The 17,059-nt window shown below is 45.8% G+C and overlaps 1 protein-coding gene across 3 annotated transcripts in view; it reads left to right on the forward strand.

Moving 5' to 3' along the window:
* Nucleotides 1–17,059, forward strand: part of TNIK (TRAF2 and NCK interacting kinase) — a 150,455-nt gene that overhangs the window by 12,158 nt on the left and 121,238 nt on the right. For all 3 annotated transcript variants that reach the window (XM_014887073.2, XM_088171033.1, XM_088171032.1), the window contains exon 2: nucleotides 14,409–14,474. In XM_014887073.2, the coding sequence (XP_014742559.1) occupies nucleotides 14,409–14,474 (66 nt within the window). The remainder of the gene's footprint in view (nucleotides 1–14,408; nucleotides 14,475–17,059) is intronic.

Here is a 17,059-nt window from a genome sequence, read left to right on the forward strand (position 1 = left end):
TCCTCACAGGTTCACAGCATGTCCCTTGCTGCGATCTTAAAGCCTCTCCTGAAAGGAGTGGGAGGCCTGAAGAAAGGATGTGACTGACAGTGAGGCTCTGGGCTGGGATGGGTCCCTGGTGCTGTGAAGTGGTGGGAGCAGAGGACATTCATAGTGTGTAAACCTTGCCTGAGAGGACAGTCATACCTCAGTTGAAGGTTGAAGCATCTACTTTGCAGTTAAGAAAAAAAAAAAAAAAAAAAAGAAAAAAATTACTTATGAAAGTTAATTACTGAGTTATTGTTATTCAGTATTTAAAGCCCAAGTTTCATAACTGCCTTGTGATATCAGCATTCATGTTCTTTGTCAGTATTATGCAAGCAGCTCACCTTGTGATCATGAAATACTGAAAAGTGCTTTCTAATGCTCACCCTCGTTTCTCAATGAGTCCATAAAACCTCTTCTGCTTTCCATTAATTATGGAACAATGAGACATTTTCCTCTTAAAAAGAGCTGAGCCTTTTTTGTTTTTCTTCAAGTTCTTTAGCCAGCTGCTCCTCTGAGACGTTTCAGTTCCTTATGGCTCGACCAGAGTGGACATACCTTCTGTCCTTCAGTGCACTGTGTTTTGCCTCTTGGGAGAAAGCAGGAGGTTTGTGGACCAATCTTAGGGGCAGAGGTCTTGCTCTCTGAAGCAGGTCCAGCTGGTGCTTGGCTGTTTCTGGCACTGGTGTGGTTGGTGTGATCTGCCTTCAAGGTTAACTAAGGCAGCTGGGAAAGACACGAGCAGGTCCAAGGGGATAACTCAATTTCCTTCCCAAAAGAGCTGTAATACTATAGCTTGCTTGTTGATACTCAGTTGTTTTCCAAGTGAGAGTTTAACACCAGAAGAAGCCCTTTCTGGCCCCCAGCAGGAGCCATGCTGTGAGACCCTGCCAGCGCAGCTCTGGTTTCACCTGTGCCAGGTCAGGATTTTTTCCTCCTGCTCAATCCAGTTCTGCCACTCAGCGGCATCCAGAGAAAGGGTGGGACAGGGAGGGTTATCCTGTTCTGTGGGGGTTGCCTGTGAGGTGGTTTTGCAGGTGACTCTCCAGAGGTGGTGGGGTCTCTTGATATTGTTGGGAGAATCTTGAATGATTTCCTTGACTTCAGAGATGCAGAATTTAATCTTTCCTCCGAGCTTTCTCAAGAAAAAAGGAAATTACTGTTTTTTTCCCTTCCCTGTATGGGGAAAGGGTTCAAATGTTTCTCTAATCACAGATGTGGAGTGTGCTGAGCACACTGAAGAGGATGTGTCTCCAGGCTCCCTGGCCAATGCTGCTTCTCCACTCCTTGAGACTTTTCCTTGTGTACACATCCGGAGATCCATAACTCTTTTCACATGCTAATGAGGACTTTATAGATAAGATCCCCTGTGAGGAAAGGAATGCTTAGGAGAGTCTCACAGCAGGGGAGATCAAGGTAACAAGTGGTCAAACATCTTTTTTTAGATTCACTTATAAGCCATGCTGCCCCGGCAGAGCTCAGAGTAGAAGTCAGACCCTTTGGCCTCTCATCCTGTGTTGTAGCCATTAAACTATGCTCTCCTAAGATTAGATAACCTGTGGTTTTAGTGTCTGCAAGTCTTGATGAGCAAATTCCTTTGGATAAATGCTTTTCTTGTATACTTGCCAACGCAGAGTGATGTTTGGGACATGAGGGAAGGGAAATAACTTGCAGGCGTCAATTTTCAGAAGGTGAATCAGATGAAGAGATAATACCCAACAGGTTAGAGCTGTTGGAGTGGCTCAGTGATGAGGATCACATTCTGTATCTCTGGTTTAGACTAAGTGATGTGGGGAACCCAGGGTGCAACTGTACTGCCAACAGCTTACCGTGTGTTTGGATATTTGTGAACAATCTGGGTCTCTGGCAGGGATGAGACAGGGCACTGGATGATGGTTTGGACCTTGGGATGGATGCTAAAGGGATTGTAGTTGCATAGTACTTGGTGTTACCCTGAACAAAAAGTCCATCCTGGCTTTACATTACTTGCTGTCTGGGAAAGCATAGTTGAGTTGATTTCCCTGCATAATGAATATTCCTTTTCAACACTGAGAACGAAAGGATTGCAAAAGCATCTTGGTGTTGTAGTAGTTTGTCTTCCTTACTGTAGCCTGGGGCTGCAAGGTGGACCAGAACTCAGCTGAGCACATGCTGCATTGGGATTACAATAAAACTTCGGCATCTCCCCTCCCTTCTGACCAGGAGAGATGGTGATGGACCAGTGGGTCTGCAAGGAGGGATGAAGTGATGCTTTCTGAGGATTTAGGGTGGCCTGGCAGAATTTGTTGTACTGTTTATTTTGCTTTCTGTGGCTGTTTGTTGTTGTTGAAACACGTGGATTTGATTTCTGGTTATGAGCATCCTTATCTGTTTCTGTAGCCATTAGCTCTCTGTCTTGCCCATGTGGGAAGCTGTAAGATACTTCATCTGATAAGGCTTTTCTTATCTGTTCTGCTGTTTATTGTGTAGAATTGAAATTACTCCAGGAACTATAAAAAAGAGGATAGAGCCTGGGAATTGCAGCTTTGCAGCTGAGAAGTTGTTTCTCTTCCCTGCACAGACCAACAAGATGTCAATAGAAAGTGTGAATGTGTCCATGCATCAAGCCAAAGCTGAGTTCTTGGTCATTATTATGTCTAGAACAAAACATATGTCCTGAGATTTCCTTTCCTTCCTTACTTTGTGCAGCATCATCAGAATATCCCGTTTGGCTTTTAAAGTCGTCAGCCTGCTTGTGAAATATTCAGTAAAGCTCGGGCTGATGTCACTGTTAGTGGGTTGCATCTTTTTGGAGTGGCTTTGATCTTGCTTACTCCTCACTGAGTAATTTACACTCCTCTCCCTCTGAGAGTCTGGCCCTTGCAGGCTCTCTTGTTTCTCCTAATCGTAAGCATTTAAATGGTATTAAAGCTGCTAATCCCAGTCTCGTGCTTTTTTAGAGTCATTAACACCTCTGCAAAGAAAGTGTAAAACTCTACAAAGTCAGCTGGTGGCACTTTGCAGTGGTTTGAATGGTTCTAGAGGGAGCAGAGAGCTGGACTTGCCATGCTGAGAAGGGTGTTTGGGATGGGTGCTCCCCATGGGTGGGGAGCACCCAAGCCTGGTGATGTTGCCCTTCAGCCTGGGCTCCTTTCTGGCTATAAGAACAGGCACCTCAAGCTGTTGTTGAGCTCTTCCCCCACCACAATTCCCTAGAGCCCAGAAACATCCATCCCTCCATGTTTGCTGTGCCTCATGTAAGGACACATCTCAAATGCTGCCAGCAATTTTCTTTTCTATTCTGTTACCTTTACAAAGAGATGTTGGTGTTCAAGGGTGATCCTAACAGGAAGTCATCCAAGAAAACCCAAAGCTGGCTTTGCTGTCATTGCTTGCCCTGTCGAGCCAGTTGAGCTCTGCACTAATTAATGGGAAATTGTCATGACTAACATTAGGCTGGTAGGAAAAAGTAATAGGGGTGAATAATAGCACAAGATACATGGAAATCAACGTTTTTCTCCTTGGAGGCTGTAGATGTAATCCACTTAATATTCTGTGGAACACAAGATTAATATTCTTCAGCATAATATATGTGAGGGCTTTTCTTTTTAGTTTGCTGGCAGAGGCACTGCTGCATTGCTAAAGCTAAAGGCAGGGGATTAGGAGGGGAAAAGGATGCTGACCCAACTTCCAGAGGATTCAGAAACAGCGAAATCTGGCTAGAGGAGATTAAACTTCTTCCTTGCTAGCAGGACTTTTCTGCAAGAAGTGTGCCTCACACTGGGGTAGCCCTTGTTGAAATCTAGTAGGGTGTCTTTCATCTTTGGACGCCTAAATTATTGGGGAATAGATCTGATTTGCTTGGACTGTGTGGTGTGACTCTGCTGATGGGCTCCCAGTGCAAAGCTGGTGCCTGCAGAGTGTGGAAACCAGCTCCAGCCTTGCACTTGTCCTCCTTCACAACATAGTTTTGCCATGATTTAAACTCACAGAACTGCTAAGATTCATAGAGGTTCCTTTAAAATAATAATAAAGCAAAGCCCCTGTTCTTTTTCTTTCACAGGATGGAAAGAATGTAGTGAGTTGCCAGGCTTAAGGAGGAGTAGATACAGCAGAAATAAATAAATCACGACCATTTATTTTAAGTTGATTAATCTGATATGTTCATAGTTTTCTAAAATAAAATCTAGCCCCAGAGACTTTAGCAAATCAAATAATAATAATGGCAATTAATTTAGAAGCAGTTACTAATGTTTCTCATCATCTTTTCAGATACTTAAACACTCATGATTAATCTCACATTTTATGACCGTTGGCCAAATCCTCGTGGGGATGTGCAGTGTCTCTCTTGGGTTGGGGGAGGTGGGCCTGAAGAGCTGACCCCATTCCTGACTATGGGGAAGGGCTGTAGGCAGGGCTGAGATAAGTGGCTGGTGGATGCTGGCACCTTGTGCCTCCAGGAGGGTTTGGTCTGATTTTTCAGTTGAAATTCAAATTATTACAGTCTACCCCACTTGCTCTGTTTTCCCATCTTGTACTGGTCTTCAGCAGGCTGGTCCCTGTGTTCTTACAGGGCTTGCCTAGCTGCTGTGAGTGTGTTTATATTAACACTTCCAGCCCGCTTGTGTGAACTAATAAAAAATTGTGGAGCTCTGCAAAAAGCCAGATAATGTCACAGCTGGTTCCAGGGACCAGAGTTAACATAGAGCTCCCAAGGCAGGGAGGTGCCACAGGGCTCTAATTTGGCAGGGAGCACAATTGATCCTGTAAAGCAAAATGTGGTGGTTGGATCTACAGGACATTGAGATGATTTGCAAAGCAAAACCTGCACATCTTCCTGGGGTGTCTGGGAGAAAGGTCCCTCCACTTTGTCTCATTGAATGTGCTGTTGTAATGCAGTATCAAATGAACTAAATTAAATAATGTGTGCCCTGCCAAGTTTAGTAATTCAGGGCATTGGGGTTTGAAATATAAAGCATCTCCCTGAATTTCTGAGAGTGTTTCACAGTGTAGGAAGCCACCAAGAAATACAGAAGGCTTGTTATGGGAAATACTTCACACCCTGGCAAAAAAAATTCTTGAAAATCACTTCAACAGCTGTGGATCAACCCTGATTTTAGGCTGTTTTTTTGGCATGGATCAGGCAGGAGCTTGCTTTTTGCTGTGGGACCTTGTTTTCCACCCAGTTTGAGTGTCTGTCATAACCAACCTTTTAGACTTCCTGCTGAGTCTGTCATTACTGGAGACAGCCTGTGAAATGCAGGAAAAAAGGTGAGAAGCCTTCCTTTCCTCTTCCCCACAACTTGTTAGCTCTTGGGTGAGACTTGTATTTCTAAATTGAAACATGCAAATTAACATATATTAGATATTCTTTTAAATAATTTTGCTGATTTGTCAAGACAATTCAATGTAAAAATGAGTTTATAGTACAAGGTTTTGGCAGCTTGTTGGTATAGTTGTGGGGTTTGGATTTTTTCTACAGTCTATCCTGCAGAGTTCTGCTCAATAATTCTAAGTGATTTGTTCCCCATATTGTCCTTTCATGAAACTACTGCCACAGGAGAGTTATCTGCCTTTCTTGCTAACCAGCCCTTGTAGAGCTGAGTGTGAGGAGCTGATGACAAGTGACAGGCTGTGGGTAAACTCTGGAAAGCACAAAACCAGCAGATAACTCCATCTCCAGATGATGTGTGAAAACTGGGCTGGTGTGAGAAACTCTCGAGTGAATGCAGCAGGGAGGTGGTGGTTCTCCAGATGTGTGTATAGGGACAAGAAAATATTGAAAAGTGATGGCACCTGCTTTAATCTGGGATTTGGGGATTTCTGGAACGCATGCCTACATGCCTGGCTGCGTGTTGGTTGTTGCACAGATCTCTGCTGTTGAAAGCCGTAGTCTGTGGGTTGTTGATGCTGCAACCCTTTCACCCCTGACAAGTTTTCTGGTCAGCTCAGCCCACAACCATAACTGAAAATAGACGTAAGAGGTACAAAACCATCCTAGTTTAAAAAAGCAAAAGGTTTTAAGGTTGCTTTTCTTTTCTTGCTGCAAAATGCATCTGGCACTGAGACATTCTCCTGTTTCAAGCCATCCATCTGGCCACAACTCTCACTGCAAGGAAGGAAGCAAGGCTGTCCTTTCTTGACAAAGGTGATCCCAGATCGTGACCCCAGCAGCCTCCTGTGAGGGCTGCAGAATCTGGAGTGCCCAGCAGTGCCTCAGGCAGGTGGAGATTGGCTTCTGTCACCTCTGCAGACACACAGACAAAGCCACAAGTGTGACCTGCTGTTGGAGGCTGAATGTTTGCCTGCCTGTGAGAGGGTGCTCCCTTCTCTTGGCATGAGCTTGGCAGCAGCCGTGCTTTACACAGTGCTTCTCCAGGAGTGGGATATTAAGAGGCTGTAGTTCCCAAAACAGCTGCCTTGGTAAGTAATTAAACCAGCTCCTCCAAGACCCCATAAACCTTTGACAGCATTTAGTGGTAGGTAACGATTTCAGCTTGATGCAAACATTTGCTGGCCAAGGTTGAAACTCTGTTTCTCAGAGGGATGAGTTCTAAACATTTAGGAATAATATCTTACTGGTCTGAAACGACACAAATGACTTCCAGCGAGGCGAGCATCCAGCTGCTATGCTCTAATTGATGTCTGCATCTGAAGAAATGTGGTACAATACTGGTAGTGACTTTAGATCTTCTGAGGGCTATAGATGTGATTTATAGTTGGCACTGGAGCTCTTTAGACACACTGAGCTCAGCCAAGGCAATTTTATATATTGCCCTGTTGAAGTTGTGTGCTTGAGTTAGGCATATGTTGAAGGGGTTGAAGGCGCTGAGGCTGCATTCATCTAGCAAGGCATTGAAAACCTTGGGGTTCACTTAGCAGTCGTGCTTTTGCTGATGCTTGTGGTCTGATTGGCTTCTGGCTCTTCTAGATGAACAGCTCTGCTGTGACCTGGAAGGTGGGCTTGTCATAGCTCTGCAAACAGTTCATGGAGTCTGTCCTGGTGATCTGTGGAATGTGCTACAGAGCTTTGAAAGGGTGAGAGGAATGGTTGCTTTGGAGGGAAATCAAGTTTAAATGGTTTCCCATTTAGAAATAACAAGAATAAGTACAATTGTGTTGTCTTGAAGGTTTTGAATATCTCAGCATTTTCTTACCGTGCTGAGACTCAGGGAGGCCACGTGTTCATTTTCATTAGCCTCAAGTCAAAACTCACTGCCCTTTGCTTGAATGACATCAGGAGAGATGGAGCCACCATGTTGTAGCCATGCTTTCAAAGGAGTGGGAAGGAGGCTTGGAGCCTTCTTGTTTTGATTAATGTAGATGTGTAGCTTGTGGGTGGCTTTTCCTTGGCCTGGACTGCTCTGACATGCAACGCTGGAGGAAGGTTAGATATGTCATTGTTGTCCTCTCCTGGTATCACTAGTGCATCTTGGTCTGTGGCACCCACCATTTGCAGTGCTACAACTGCATCATTTTGTTTGGAAAAAACCCATTTTTTTCCAGGTCAGAATGTGTGTTCATTACAGGCTTGGAGCTCCCACATATCATATTTGTGGAGATGGTACAGAATGGCTGCTTTTTCTTTTGACATGCTAGAAAGGAGAAACTAGGTCAGAAGAACTCTAATTTTGTGTGTGCAAGTTTGAGTCTGTGAGCAGGAAATCTGGAATACTCAGTTTATTGTAGCTTCAGTGGCTTGGCCTCTGCAGAACCGAGTGGGAATGAACTGTGTATGTGCATAGGGGATTTTGTATATTTCTTCCCTTAGCTGGCTGGGGGCTACAAATCCACACTTACATCCTAAATTAAACAGGTAATAGTTGAAGAAGTAATACAGTTTTATTGACTGAAAAGCCCAATGTGGTGATTAGTTCTTATTTAATTTTGCTGCTGCCAACTGTTGGCAGATCTTAACATTCTGGAAAGGAAAGAGACACTCACATGGTGGCTGGAACTTTATTGCAGTGAGAAGCTGGGGAGGAGAATGTTGGAGACCTGAGAGAGTGGATTTATGGTTTAGGAAGAGGGAATGGACACAGCATAGATGTGGCTCTCAGTAGGGCCTGGAAGAGCATCTCCTGGTGAGGTGCTGCAGAGGAGTGGTTTAAATAGATTTGTAAACAGGCTTCTCAGCTGTCCAGGTGAGAATTTCTTCTTCTGTTAATAACTTAGCCCTGAGAACAGTTTTTCTTACGCTGCGTAGTAATATTGTTTCTTGACTAACATCTTCTTTTAAGTTACAGAGCTGGGTGTTTGGGGGTGAGGGAGGACAAGCTGCTTCTTCAAAATGAAAACAAAGCCCTTGGGGAGTTCATTATTACTCTTCCAAGTAGAGCAGCTTGTATTGCTTGAGTAGGCAGGAGGTGCAGTGGTAGATGGCATTGATGATAGCTTGTTTTGTGAGTCTCTGGATGGGTGGGCGAAGGAGGGGAAGGTACCAAAGCTAGCAGGGATAGCTTAAGCAATCCCTATGAGGGCTGAGTAACATCCAGTAGTCCAGCATGGTTCTGCTTCATTGCTTGGCATTTATCTCAAAAATACCTGTGCAGCCTTTTGAGGTTTTTTGCACTCCTTTAATAAATGGGCAGGCTTAGGACTACGTCTGTGCGATTGAAACTTGGAAAAGTCATGTCCCCAACCTCTTTTTTAGAAAGTTCCCAGTGACTCAGTCAGTATTTTGTTGCCTTGGCCTCTGCCTTGCTGCTTTGTTTGCTGCTGTCTGCAGCTATATTAACAATCCTCTCCTGGCTTGTGCAGTCCATCTTCATATTACTCACAGGGCTGTTAACTAGAAGTGGCTTGGAGATGGAGACAGCCAGCTGATTACTAAAAAGCAGCTGTGTTTTCAAGTGCTCTTCAAACCCCTCTACTTTTCTCTGAACTGCGTGTCATTTGGGGTAACTTCCCCAAGGTGATCCAGACCTTGTTTTGTCAAACTGCACAAGTGCTTCAATTCCTGCTGTAGAGGCCAGTGCAGAAAGTGTTGCCAAATGAGTGAATGGTAGCACCTTCAGAAGGAACAGCAGAGGACTTTGTAGAGCTTGAGGTTACTCGGGTCCTGATGCCTGGGAGATTTATGGCTGTTCACAGAGCTTCTAGAGCATCTTGCTGACATGAGAGGTGGCTTCACAGAGTATGCCCAGCCTGGGCATTTGGCCTTGGGAAGTGAAATCTGGGCAGGTGTATAGTGTGAGAGCTAAAGGCTTCATCCTTGTAGTAATTTCTTGCAGTGATGCTTTCCATAATTAGAAATGTTACCCTGATGACAGTTTTGCCTATTGAACTCTATTGCTGAAAGGCTTTTCTGTCTCTCCTGCATTCCTTGCAAAACCTTTCTCACACACTGAATCAAAGATCTTTCACTTCTGGTTGGAGCTTGGCAGGATTGGAAGACTCAACTTTTTCCAGGCAGTTGACACTTCAAGACAACTGCTTGGGTTGACAGTGCTGCCATGCCAAGCTGTGTGATGCCAGCTGGGCTGTTTGGGTGCCATGGCATTGCCATTAGTTTACAAGAGCCAGCTTTTTGGGAAGAATGACCCTCTGGTGCTTCCCAGGACCAAAATGTCTCCTTGTGACTGCCAGGACTTGTCTAGGCAGAGGCACCTGCACACAGACTGAGCTCCTTGGGTCTTGTGTTGAGGGTGATGAGTAAATGGCTTTGTAAGCCTGCTTTGGTTTTTGTGGGATCTCCTGTTGAGGCTGTTTTATTATGGAGATGTAAGGCAGAGGCTTGTAATATCCTGATGCTTGGGAGCATTAGTTGCACAGGCTTTATATATTGGTGGAGATTAAAAAACTCTTCTGATTCGTGCCTGGGGACACTCCTCTGTTACTGACCCGTAACTGTGCTGCCTCTGGTTACACGCTGCTTTTTCCTTCTCTAGGGTTGTAACATTTGCTTAATGACTGGGTAGCTCCATGATTTTTGGCTGGAAGTTGTCATTAGCTGCTAGAATTGGGAGACTAAGTGCACAGTGATTACGGAGGCTCCAATCTCTGATTTCCCCTCCTGTGCATCCACAGCAATCGTGGTTTAATTGGTGTGCCCCTGGGTTCCCCTCTCCTGAGCATCTTTCCACTGTCTCCTCATGTAACCCTTCCTGTTACATTCCTTTTGTATGGGCTAGAAGGGAGAAAAATGAGCCTCCTTCAAGGAAAACTAGCAAATTTGGTGTACAGGCTGTGTATAAATATTTCTTGTGTTTATGGACACCTGCATGGAGGTATTTAAAGATGGCTAACTTGTGTTCTCACTCAGCATTCACCATAGCCAACACTGATACACGCCTGCAGCCCTTGGCCCTTAGGTGACTTAGCCCTGGGTGTGGATATTGCTCTCTGAATAGTCTCCTCAAGCAAAGCGTTGGCTCTTTTGTGCCTTGGACTTGAGACATCATGGTGGGGTCAAGGACATCTTTCAGCTTTAGTTCTGTGGGACCTGGGTTAGGCAGAAGGGAGGGAGCAGTTTTAACCAGGAACCTGTATGCCCCACTGTGTGCTCCACGCTGATAAGCCTTCAAAAGGGAGGCCTGTTTTGTTACTGAAATTTGAATATATCCTGCTTTATCATCCACACACAGAAGTCCCTTTTCTGATAATGCACCAGTTTCAAATACACTGTTTATTGAAATAAAGTGGACTTTTTTTTCCTTACCCATCATATTGCTGGAAAGGATGATACTTCTGCATTTTTCCATGTCTTGGACTGGTTTTAGCCACTGAAACTTTAGTACCACTGATTTTCTTGAGAGATTAGTAGAAACATAACGATTTCCCACTTGAATTTGAGCCTGTCCTGGCTTTATCTGTGGCAGCATGATCATATCCTGGCACAAGAGAGATCAGATCCCAGCCCATCTCTGCCTGGAGGAGCCCTGCACAGCCTTTGCTGCAGGTGATACTCTGTGAAACATTTCCCATCCCATGGGCAGCTGAAAAATGCAATTGAGTGTTTTGTTGCTATATAGAGAGCCCAAGTTTTCTCCTGTGCCTTCTGGCACGAGTTCTGAGTAGCAGTAGCAGGGAGGAGGGAAGGACCCTACCTTAGTTGAAGGGATCTTGGCTACTACAGCTGTACAAATCCTTTTCTAGTTAGAGTGAAGCTAATGTAGAAATGAAAATTATTTGTCTTAAATGTCTCTCCCCCCGTTTTAAACAATCCACCTTCTTTGCCTAAACTAACAGCTCACCTCATTTTTTCCTTTTATTTGTGGACTTGTTATTCAATGCAGATGTTTTGAGTTACACGAGGTACAGTAGTTTTTTTGAAGGCATTCTGGGGTGTGGGAAGAGCAGGCTGCAGCAGCCTTATCACCTGTGTGTCCCTCCTGGATGGAGGAGAGGGCATCAGCAGGAGGAGGTGTGTGCCTGCTGAAAGCAGCTGTGTGGGATGAGCTTTGCAGCCACCCCCAGCCAAGTGCAGCCCTGCTCTGCTGCGAGCCCTGATCTGCAGCACAGGCTATATTTGGTCTGAGATTATTCCCTGCTTCGCCTGGATTGGTCCTGGTTGGGGCTCTGCAGGGTGGATTTCTTTTTTCCCTGGCTAACATCACCCATGCTGTGTGCCTCTCTATTTTTCTCCCTCGCTGCCCACTCCAGCCTGCCCGAGCTGCTGTCGCTGCTCTCTGGTACCCTCCTGAAGCATCTCAGCAGGGGCTTTGTGGGATGTGCAGGATGTGCCCCTGGTACCAGGGACAGCCTATTCCCCAGCAGCCATTAAGATGCAAATCTCTTTTCTGTGTATGAATCGGTCCAGGAGAGGCCAGTGGGAAGCGAGGTTTTTTTTCCTTGCCCATACCATCCTTTGCTGCATGTTTTCTGGAAAGGCTATTAATAGCATATTATTCCTGGGTTCTAATAGTGGCTCTTGGGGAGAAGCTTTTCCCTTTGACTGCCTGCTGCATGGGAGGAGGGCAGGCTGAGGAGGGCAGCATCTGGGAGGAGAGATCCAGCCCAGCCCCCTGTGCTCCGTGACAGTGCTGGTGCTCCCATCGTTTTGGCTGTGCTGAGGTGGAGCAGTCAGGGGAGCAGTGTCACTCCTGGCTGTGCTGAGAGATGCCCAGTTACCTTGGTAATGCTTCTGGAAAAATGCAGGGAGAAAACAGGATGGAGATGGGACATTGCAGCAGAGAAACTGCCTGGCTGGTGGGAGCTGGAGAGGAAGGTGTGGGTGATGGGAGCAATGGGGGAAAGCCCTCCTGGCACAGAGCTGCCTCTGGCTGGCACAAAGCTGCCCTGGGCACAGCGAAAGCAGAGGCAGGTGTGGGACTGGCATCACTAAACAAGTGATGGATGGATTCAGGTAAACCTGTTGGAGCCACAAATGTGACATTTTCACATGTTAGAGCAAATGAGCTTGGGATGGTGGGATGGGATGCTCTTTAGTTTGAGGATTTGTAGAAAGAGTTTGGAAAGCATACTGCAAAAAGGAGTTCTTTTTATCAGAAATGGCCAGCTGCATCCCTGGATGTTGCTCCAAACTTCCTAAGCATATGCCCTAGGCACAGCTTTCTTCTGCCTTAATCTCCTAGTGAATATTCAAAAATAGATATACTTGTAGCACTGGAAAAGCCTCTTTCAAAGTTGTTTCAGCACTGCAGAGAACAACCCTTAGGAAAGAAACTCAGAAAACAAACAGCAGCTGCTGCCATGTCTCCCCTTCCCCCGCCTCCTCACCCAGTATGGAAAGCCGGTGTCAGTTCCCTTTCCCATCCATTCCTGGCATTTCCCTGCTTGGTACCAAGGCAGCAGAACTCACAGGCTGTCCACACCCAGCTGAGATGCTGCATGCTGGAAACCTGTTGTGCTGCAGCTTCACCTGTGCCTGGCCCAAGTGTCTGGCTGGAGGTGTGTTTGCACCAGGGCAGATGTGTCCTCGGTGGTCTCCGAGCCTCCTCCAGCACAGCTTCCCTGCCCTTTGCTGCAGATTGTCCCACTGAAGGCTGAGTGGGGCTCCCACCCTGGAGTACCCCAGGGCTTCTTGGGCCTTGAGGAAGCTGCTTGTATGTGATGGAGGAACAGGCAGGAGGAGGATGTTGCATTTCTGAATGATCAGAGAAGTTGTTGTCACCCTGTCACAGAGCTGTGCTGAACCGTGGCCACTCCATGGCAGCACATGTTCCTGTGTGGGTGGAAAGCTGCCCCAGCCATGTCAGGACCCAGATTAATTTACTTTTGTGGCACTGTTACTGGATGAACCTTGCTTCTCAGCTTTCAAAGAGATCCAGTGTTTGACTTTTGGACCCAGAAGTCCATGCAGCTTTGTAATGAATGAAACCTCTGTGTCCATAACGGGGTGAGTGTCTATCTCTTCTCTCCTGAGGAGTGCTGCTGGCTGATCTTCCTTGGCCTGTTGGAGCTGGTAACTGACCTGTCTGCATCTCCTCGGGTCACAGCTGGTGTCCCTAGGCTCATGTGATGCCAAGTCATCCAGTAGCTCAAGTGACTCAAAACCCAGCAGGGAGGATGAGGATGGGTGGTGATGTGGGTGATCACAGGGGCACACAAAGCCCCAGGATGTCAGGATGCCTCCACATCCACCAGCTTCCAGGGGGATTGTGCTCTCCAATATTGGAGTGATGAGTACAGGAAAAGGAAGAGGGGCAGGAGAGTACAAATAAAGCTTCTTAAAGGAAGGGGAAAACCCATTGAGAGGAGAAAATAGCAGTGCTGGTTATTCTTCCTTTCTTTCCCCAGCCTCCCTGGTACCTCACTGCTCATATCGTCTCTGGACTGTGCTAGTAGGTGCACATGTGCTGGGCACATGCCAAGTGCAGGAGGATCTGGGCACAGGGTTTTTTGCTTTGATGTCACCCTTACAAGGTATCACGTTCTCATATAGCATTGCCTTGGATCTGCTCATCTCAACTGGGATGTCAACAGCCAGGATGCATCAAAACAAAAAGGCCTTTAGACCTAGTAACACTAATGCTGCTGACCTCAGGAACAGACCTTGAAACCCCTGCTTTGAGCCCCAGAATGGCATCCTGCCAGTTAGCTTGTTTTATTCCAAAGCTGATGCATAAGAAAATCTAACTTTTAATAGCAAATGTTTGCTGTTGCATTTAAGGCATGTGTTGAGTGTTCATACATTAAGCAGATGACAGTCAAATGGATGGATGCTCACTCACAGGCACCTGCCTGGCATCTCCCAGCCCAGGTGCTGGAGGTGGGCAGCACTGGGCAGGTCTGTGCTGCCCAGAGTGCTGGGGCTGCCCCCACAGGACTGTCACCTGAATAGTGCCACACTTCTGCTCATTTTCCCTGTAATTCCCATCCCTGCCTGAAAACCTTAAACCACTCAAAACCCTTGTCAGAGAAATGCTGATCTTCATCAGACGTTAATTTTTTCAGAAGGCTATAAATACTGCTGATTTAAAATTCTTTTTCTTTTCTCCTAGGATCCTGCAGGAATCTTTGAATTGGTAGAGCTCGTTGGCAATGGCACCTACGGGCAGGTCTATAAGGTAAGAGTTCCAGCTGAAGTGATCCTGTTTGCCTTGGCTGTGTGTTGAACATGGAGCATCCCAGCACATCACCTTGACTGGGCTTTGACTATTTCAAAGCTGACAAGAAGCCTTGCTGAACTCTGACCTTTTGGTCTTGTGTGCAAGTACTGTGTAGCACACAGAGCTCTTATAATAAGCAATCCACATTAGTTCTGAAACTGTCACAAGAAAATGAATTGCTTTTTTTTTCCCCCCTTTCCCCCTAGTTGCTTTTTATTGATTAGATGATGAAGAGGGAGTGAGAAATCTGTGCTTTAATAGCTAAATCTCGATCTTTTCTGAGAGCTGAGTTTATGGCTGCAATAGGCTGCCAAATGAGTTTGCTACAGTCTAGTGCTCTGCTTGCACACAGGCTGGCTGCCGTACTTTCCACTGGCAGGAACCTGCTACAGGATTAAAAACAGTATTAAAATGTTTTTATTGAAGTTCCTGTTACAGTCAGTAGGATTGCTTTAAAATTTTCTAACATCTAGAAGCAGCAATCTGGATGAGAATAGTGAAGGGACTGTGGAGAGCAGGCCTTTAAAAGCATGAACTTCTTTACAAGAATATTTAAAATGCTCACTTCTGCTATATTATATCACCTGTTCCAAACACAGCTTGGGGGATTTCCAGATTTTGTTGTCTTGGTGGGGTCTTTTTATGGACTATTCTTGTGCATTTGGGGTGGGATTGAATTATTTCTAAGTCTGGGGTTATCTGTGTTTATATGTGGTGGGGAGATGTTTCTTGTCATGGAATGGCTTGAGGAATTTGCCAACTTTTTGGTTCTGCTGGGAGTCAGTACCTTCCCTGGGCCTCATTCTCCAAGAAACTCCTGTATGTGTGGGCACAAGTGCTGTGTACACGTGTACTCGTGTGTGTGTGGGCACACAGAGATCCTGTTTACCCGTCATGCCCATGTTTCATTTTGACTATAGAAAAGAATATACTCATGTGCTCCTACTCTGTGGTTTGGGAGACAAGGCTCTTGCTTGTCATGCTCTAAAAGACAGAGAGCTGCCCCTTCTGAAGAAAATGATGTTTAAAGAGCCACAATTTCCCCATCCTCCTGCTGCTGTAGACCAATCCTGTCAGTAGAAGGATCAAGGGATCGAAGTGAACTGGATGATGAACTGGAACTTGTGGAGTTTTAAATGTGTGAATTTTTGAAGTGAAACAGATTTTATTTTTTAAAAAAGTAACAAAAACAAAGGAAAAACCGCCCCATCCCAAAGCTGTTCTTATCAAGGTTATATTCCAGAGAGCCTTCCCCTCTGGTATTCATTGTTTTCCCACCATGTGCTCCCTGCCGCGGGAGCTCCCTTCTGAACTGTTTTTCTTCTCAGCTGCTAAAATAACGGTGGAAGGTGACCTAATTTTAACTGGTTCATATTTCTAACAATCCGTGGAAACTATGTGCCTGTAACGGCCTTTTCAAAGTGTCGTGTTTTTGTGGAGAGCAAAAAAGGGAAATAAGCTGGTGCTGCTGGTTGTGTGGCTCAGCTGATCAGGTTTCCTCTTGCTGGCATCTATTCTTTCTGTGTGTTACCTCAGAGGGGAAAAAACCACCCAGAAATGTCCCAAGTGTAGGCTGAAGGTTTCTGTGTTCCTTTTTCCCATGCTGTACAAGGGGAAAATCCTCCTCCTAACTGTTTTTAACTTGCTGGAGTAACTGGATTGTCCTCGGTGTGATTCACGTGGTGCCGGTGCCAGACGGGATGGTGACGGGGGTGGAGGGGAAAACGTTGCTGTCCAAACCAAATTAGTAAGTATTGAGGTATGAGCTCAGGCTAAGCCTGACTTCACAGCTCTCTTAAACTGAAGTCCTGGAGTAGCACACGCTCTATAAACAAAAGGAGACTTTGATATAAAACATACATAACTGTTTATGGCGTCCCACCCTAAAACCCAGCGTGGAAATAAGATCTCTGCATTTTTTTTTCTCCAGATACCACCGCTGTATTTATCTCTTGCAGCAAAACAAATGGATCAACTTTCAAGACACACAGACCTTCTGGCTCCATTCTAAATCAGCCCGTAGAAGTGATCCATACCTAGGAGCAGTGTCCTCTGTAATTAGATGGTTGTTCCACTGCCATTTCCAAACCCCTCTCAGGCAGGGCTGGACTGTTCACAGAATCATTTAGTTTGGAAAAGGTCTTTCATATTGAGTCCAGACAAAAACCCAGCATTGCCAAGCCCACCACTACACCATGTCCCTAAGTGCTACATCTACACATCTGTTAAATCCTGCAGGGGTGGTGACCTACCCCTCTGTGCTGTGTTACCTGAGGTGCACCATTGCTGCCCTCCTAGAGGCTGTGTGTTTTTGGATTCTGGTGCTGGCTGCCAGCCTGAGCTCTGCAGGTCCAGCCCCTGTGTTCTCAGCCAGGAGCAGTAACCTGGTGAGCATCACCCTCCTTTCTCATGGCTGGTCCCTCTCTGAAGCAAGAAGAGCAACTTTGCTGTTGGAAAGAGGCAGAAGTGAGATGTTTATTCCAGGCAGGGGATAATGTTTGTGTCTGTGTGCTGCAGCCTTGATGTTTCCTCTAGAAAATCTG

Source organism: Sturnus vulgaris, chromosome 10 (genome assembly GCF_052056855.1).
Source record: "Sturnus vulgaris isolate bStuVul1 chromosome 10, bStuVul1.hap1, whole genome shotgun sequence".
NCBI lineage: Eukaryota > Metazoa > Chordata > Aves > Passeriformes > Sturnidae > Sturnus > Sturnus vulgaris.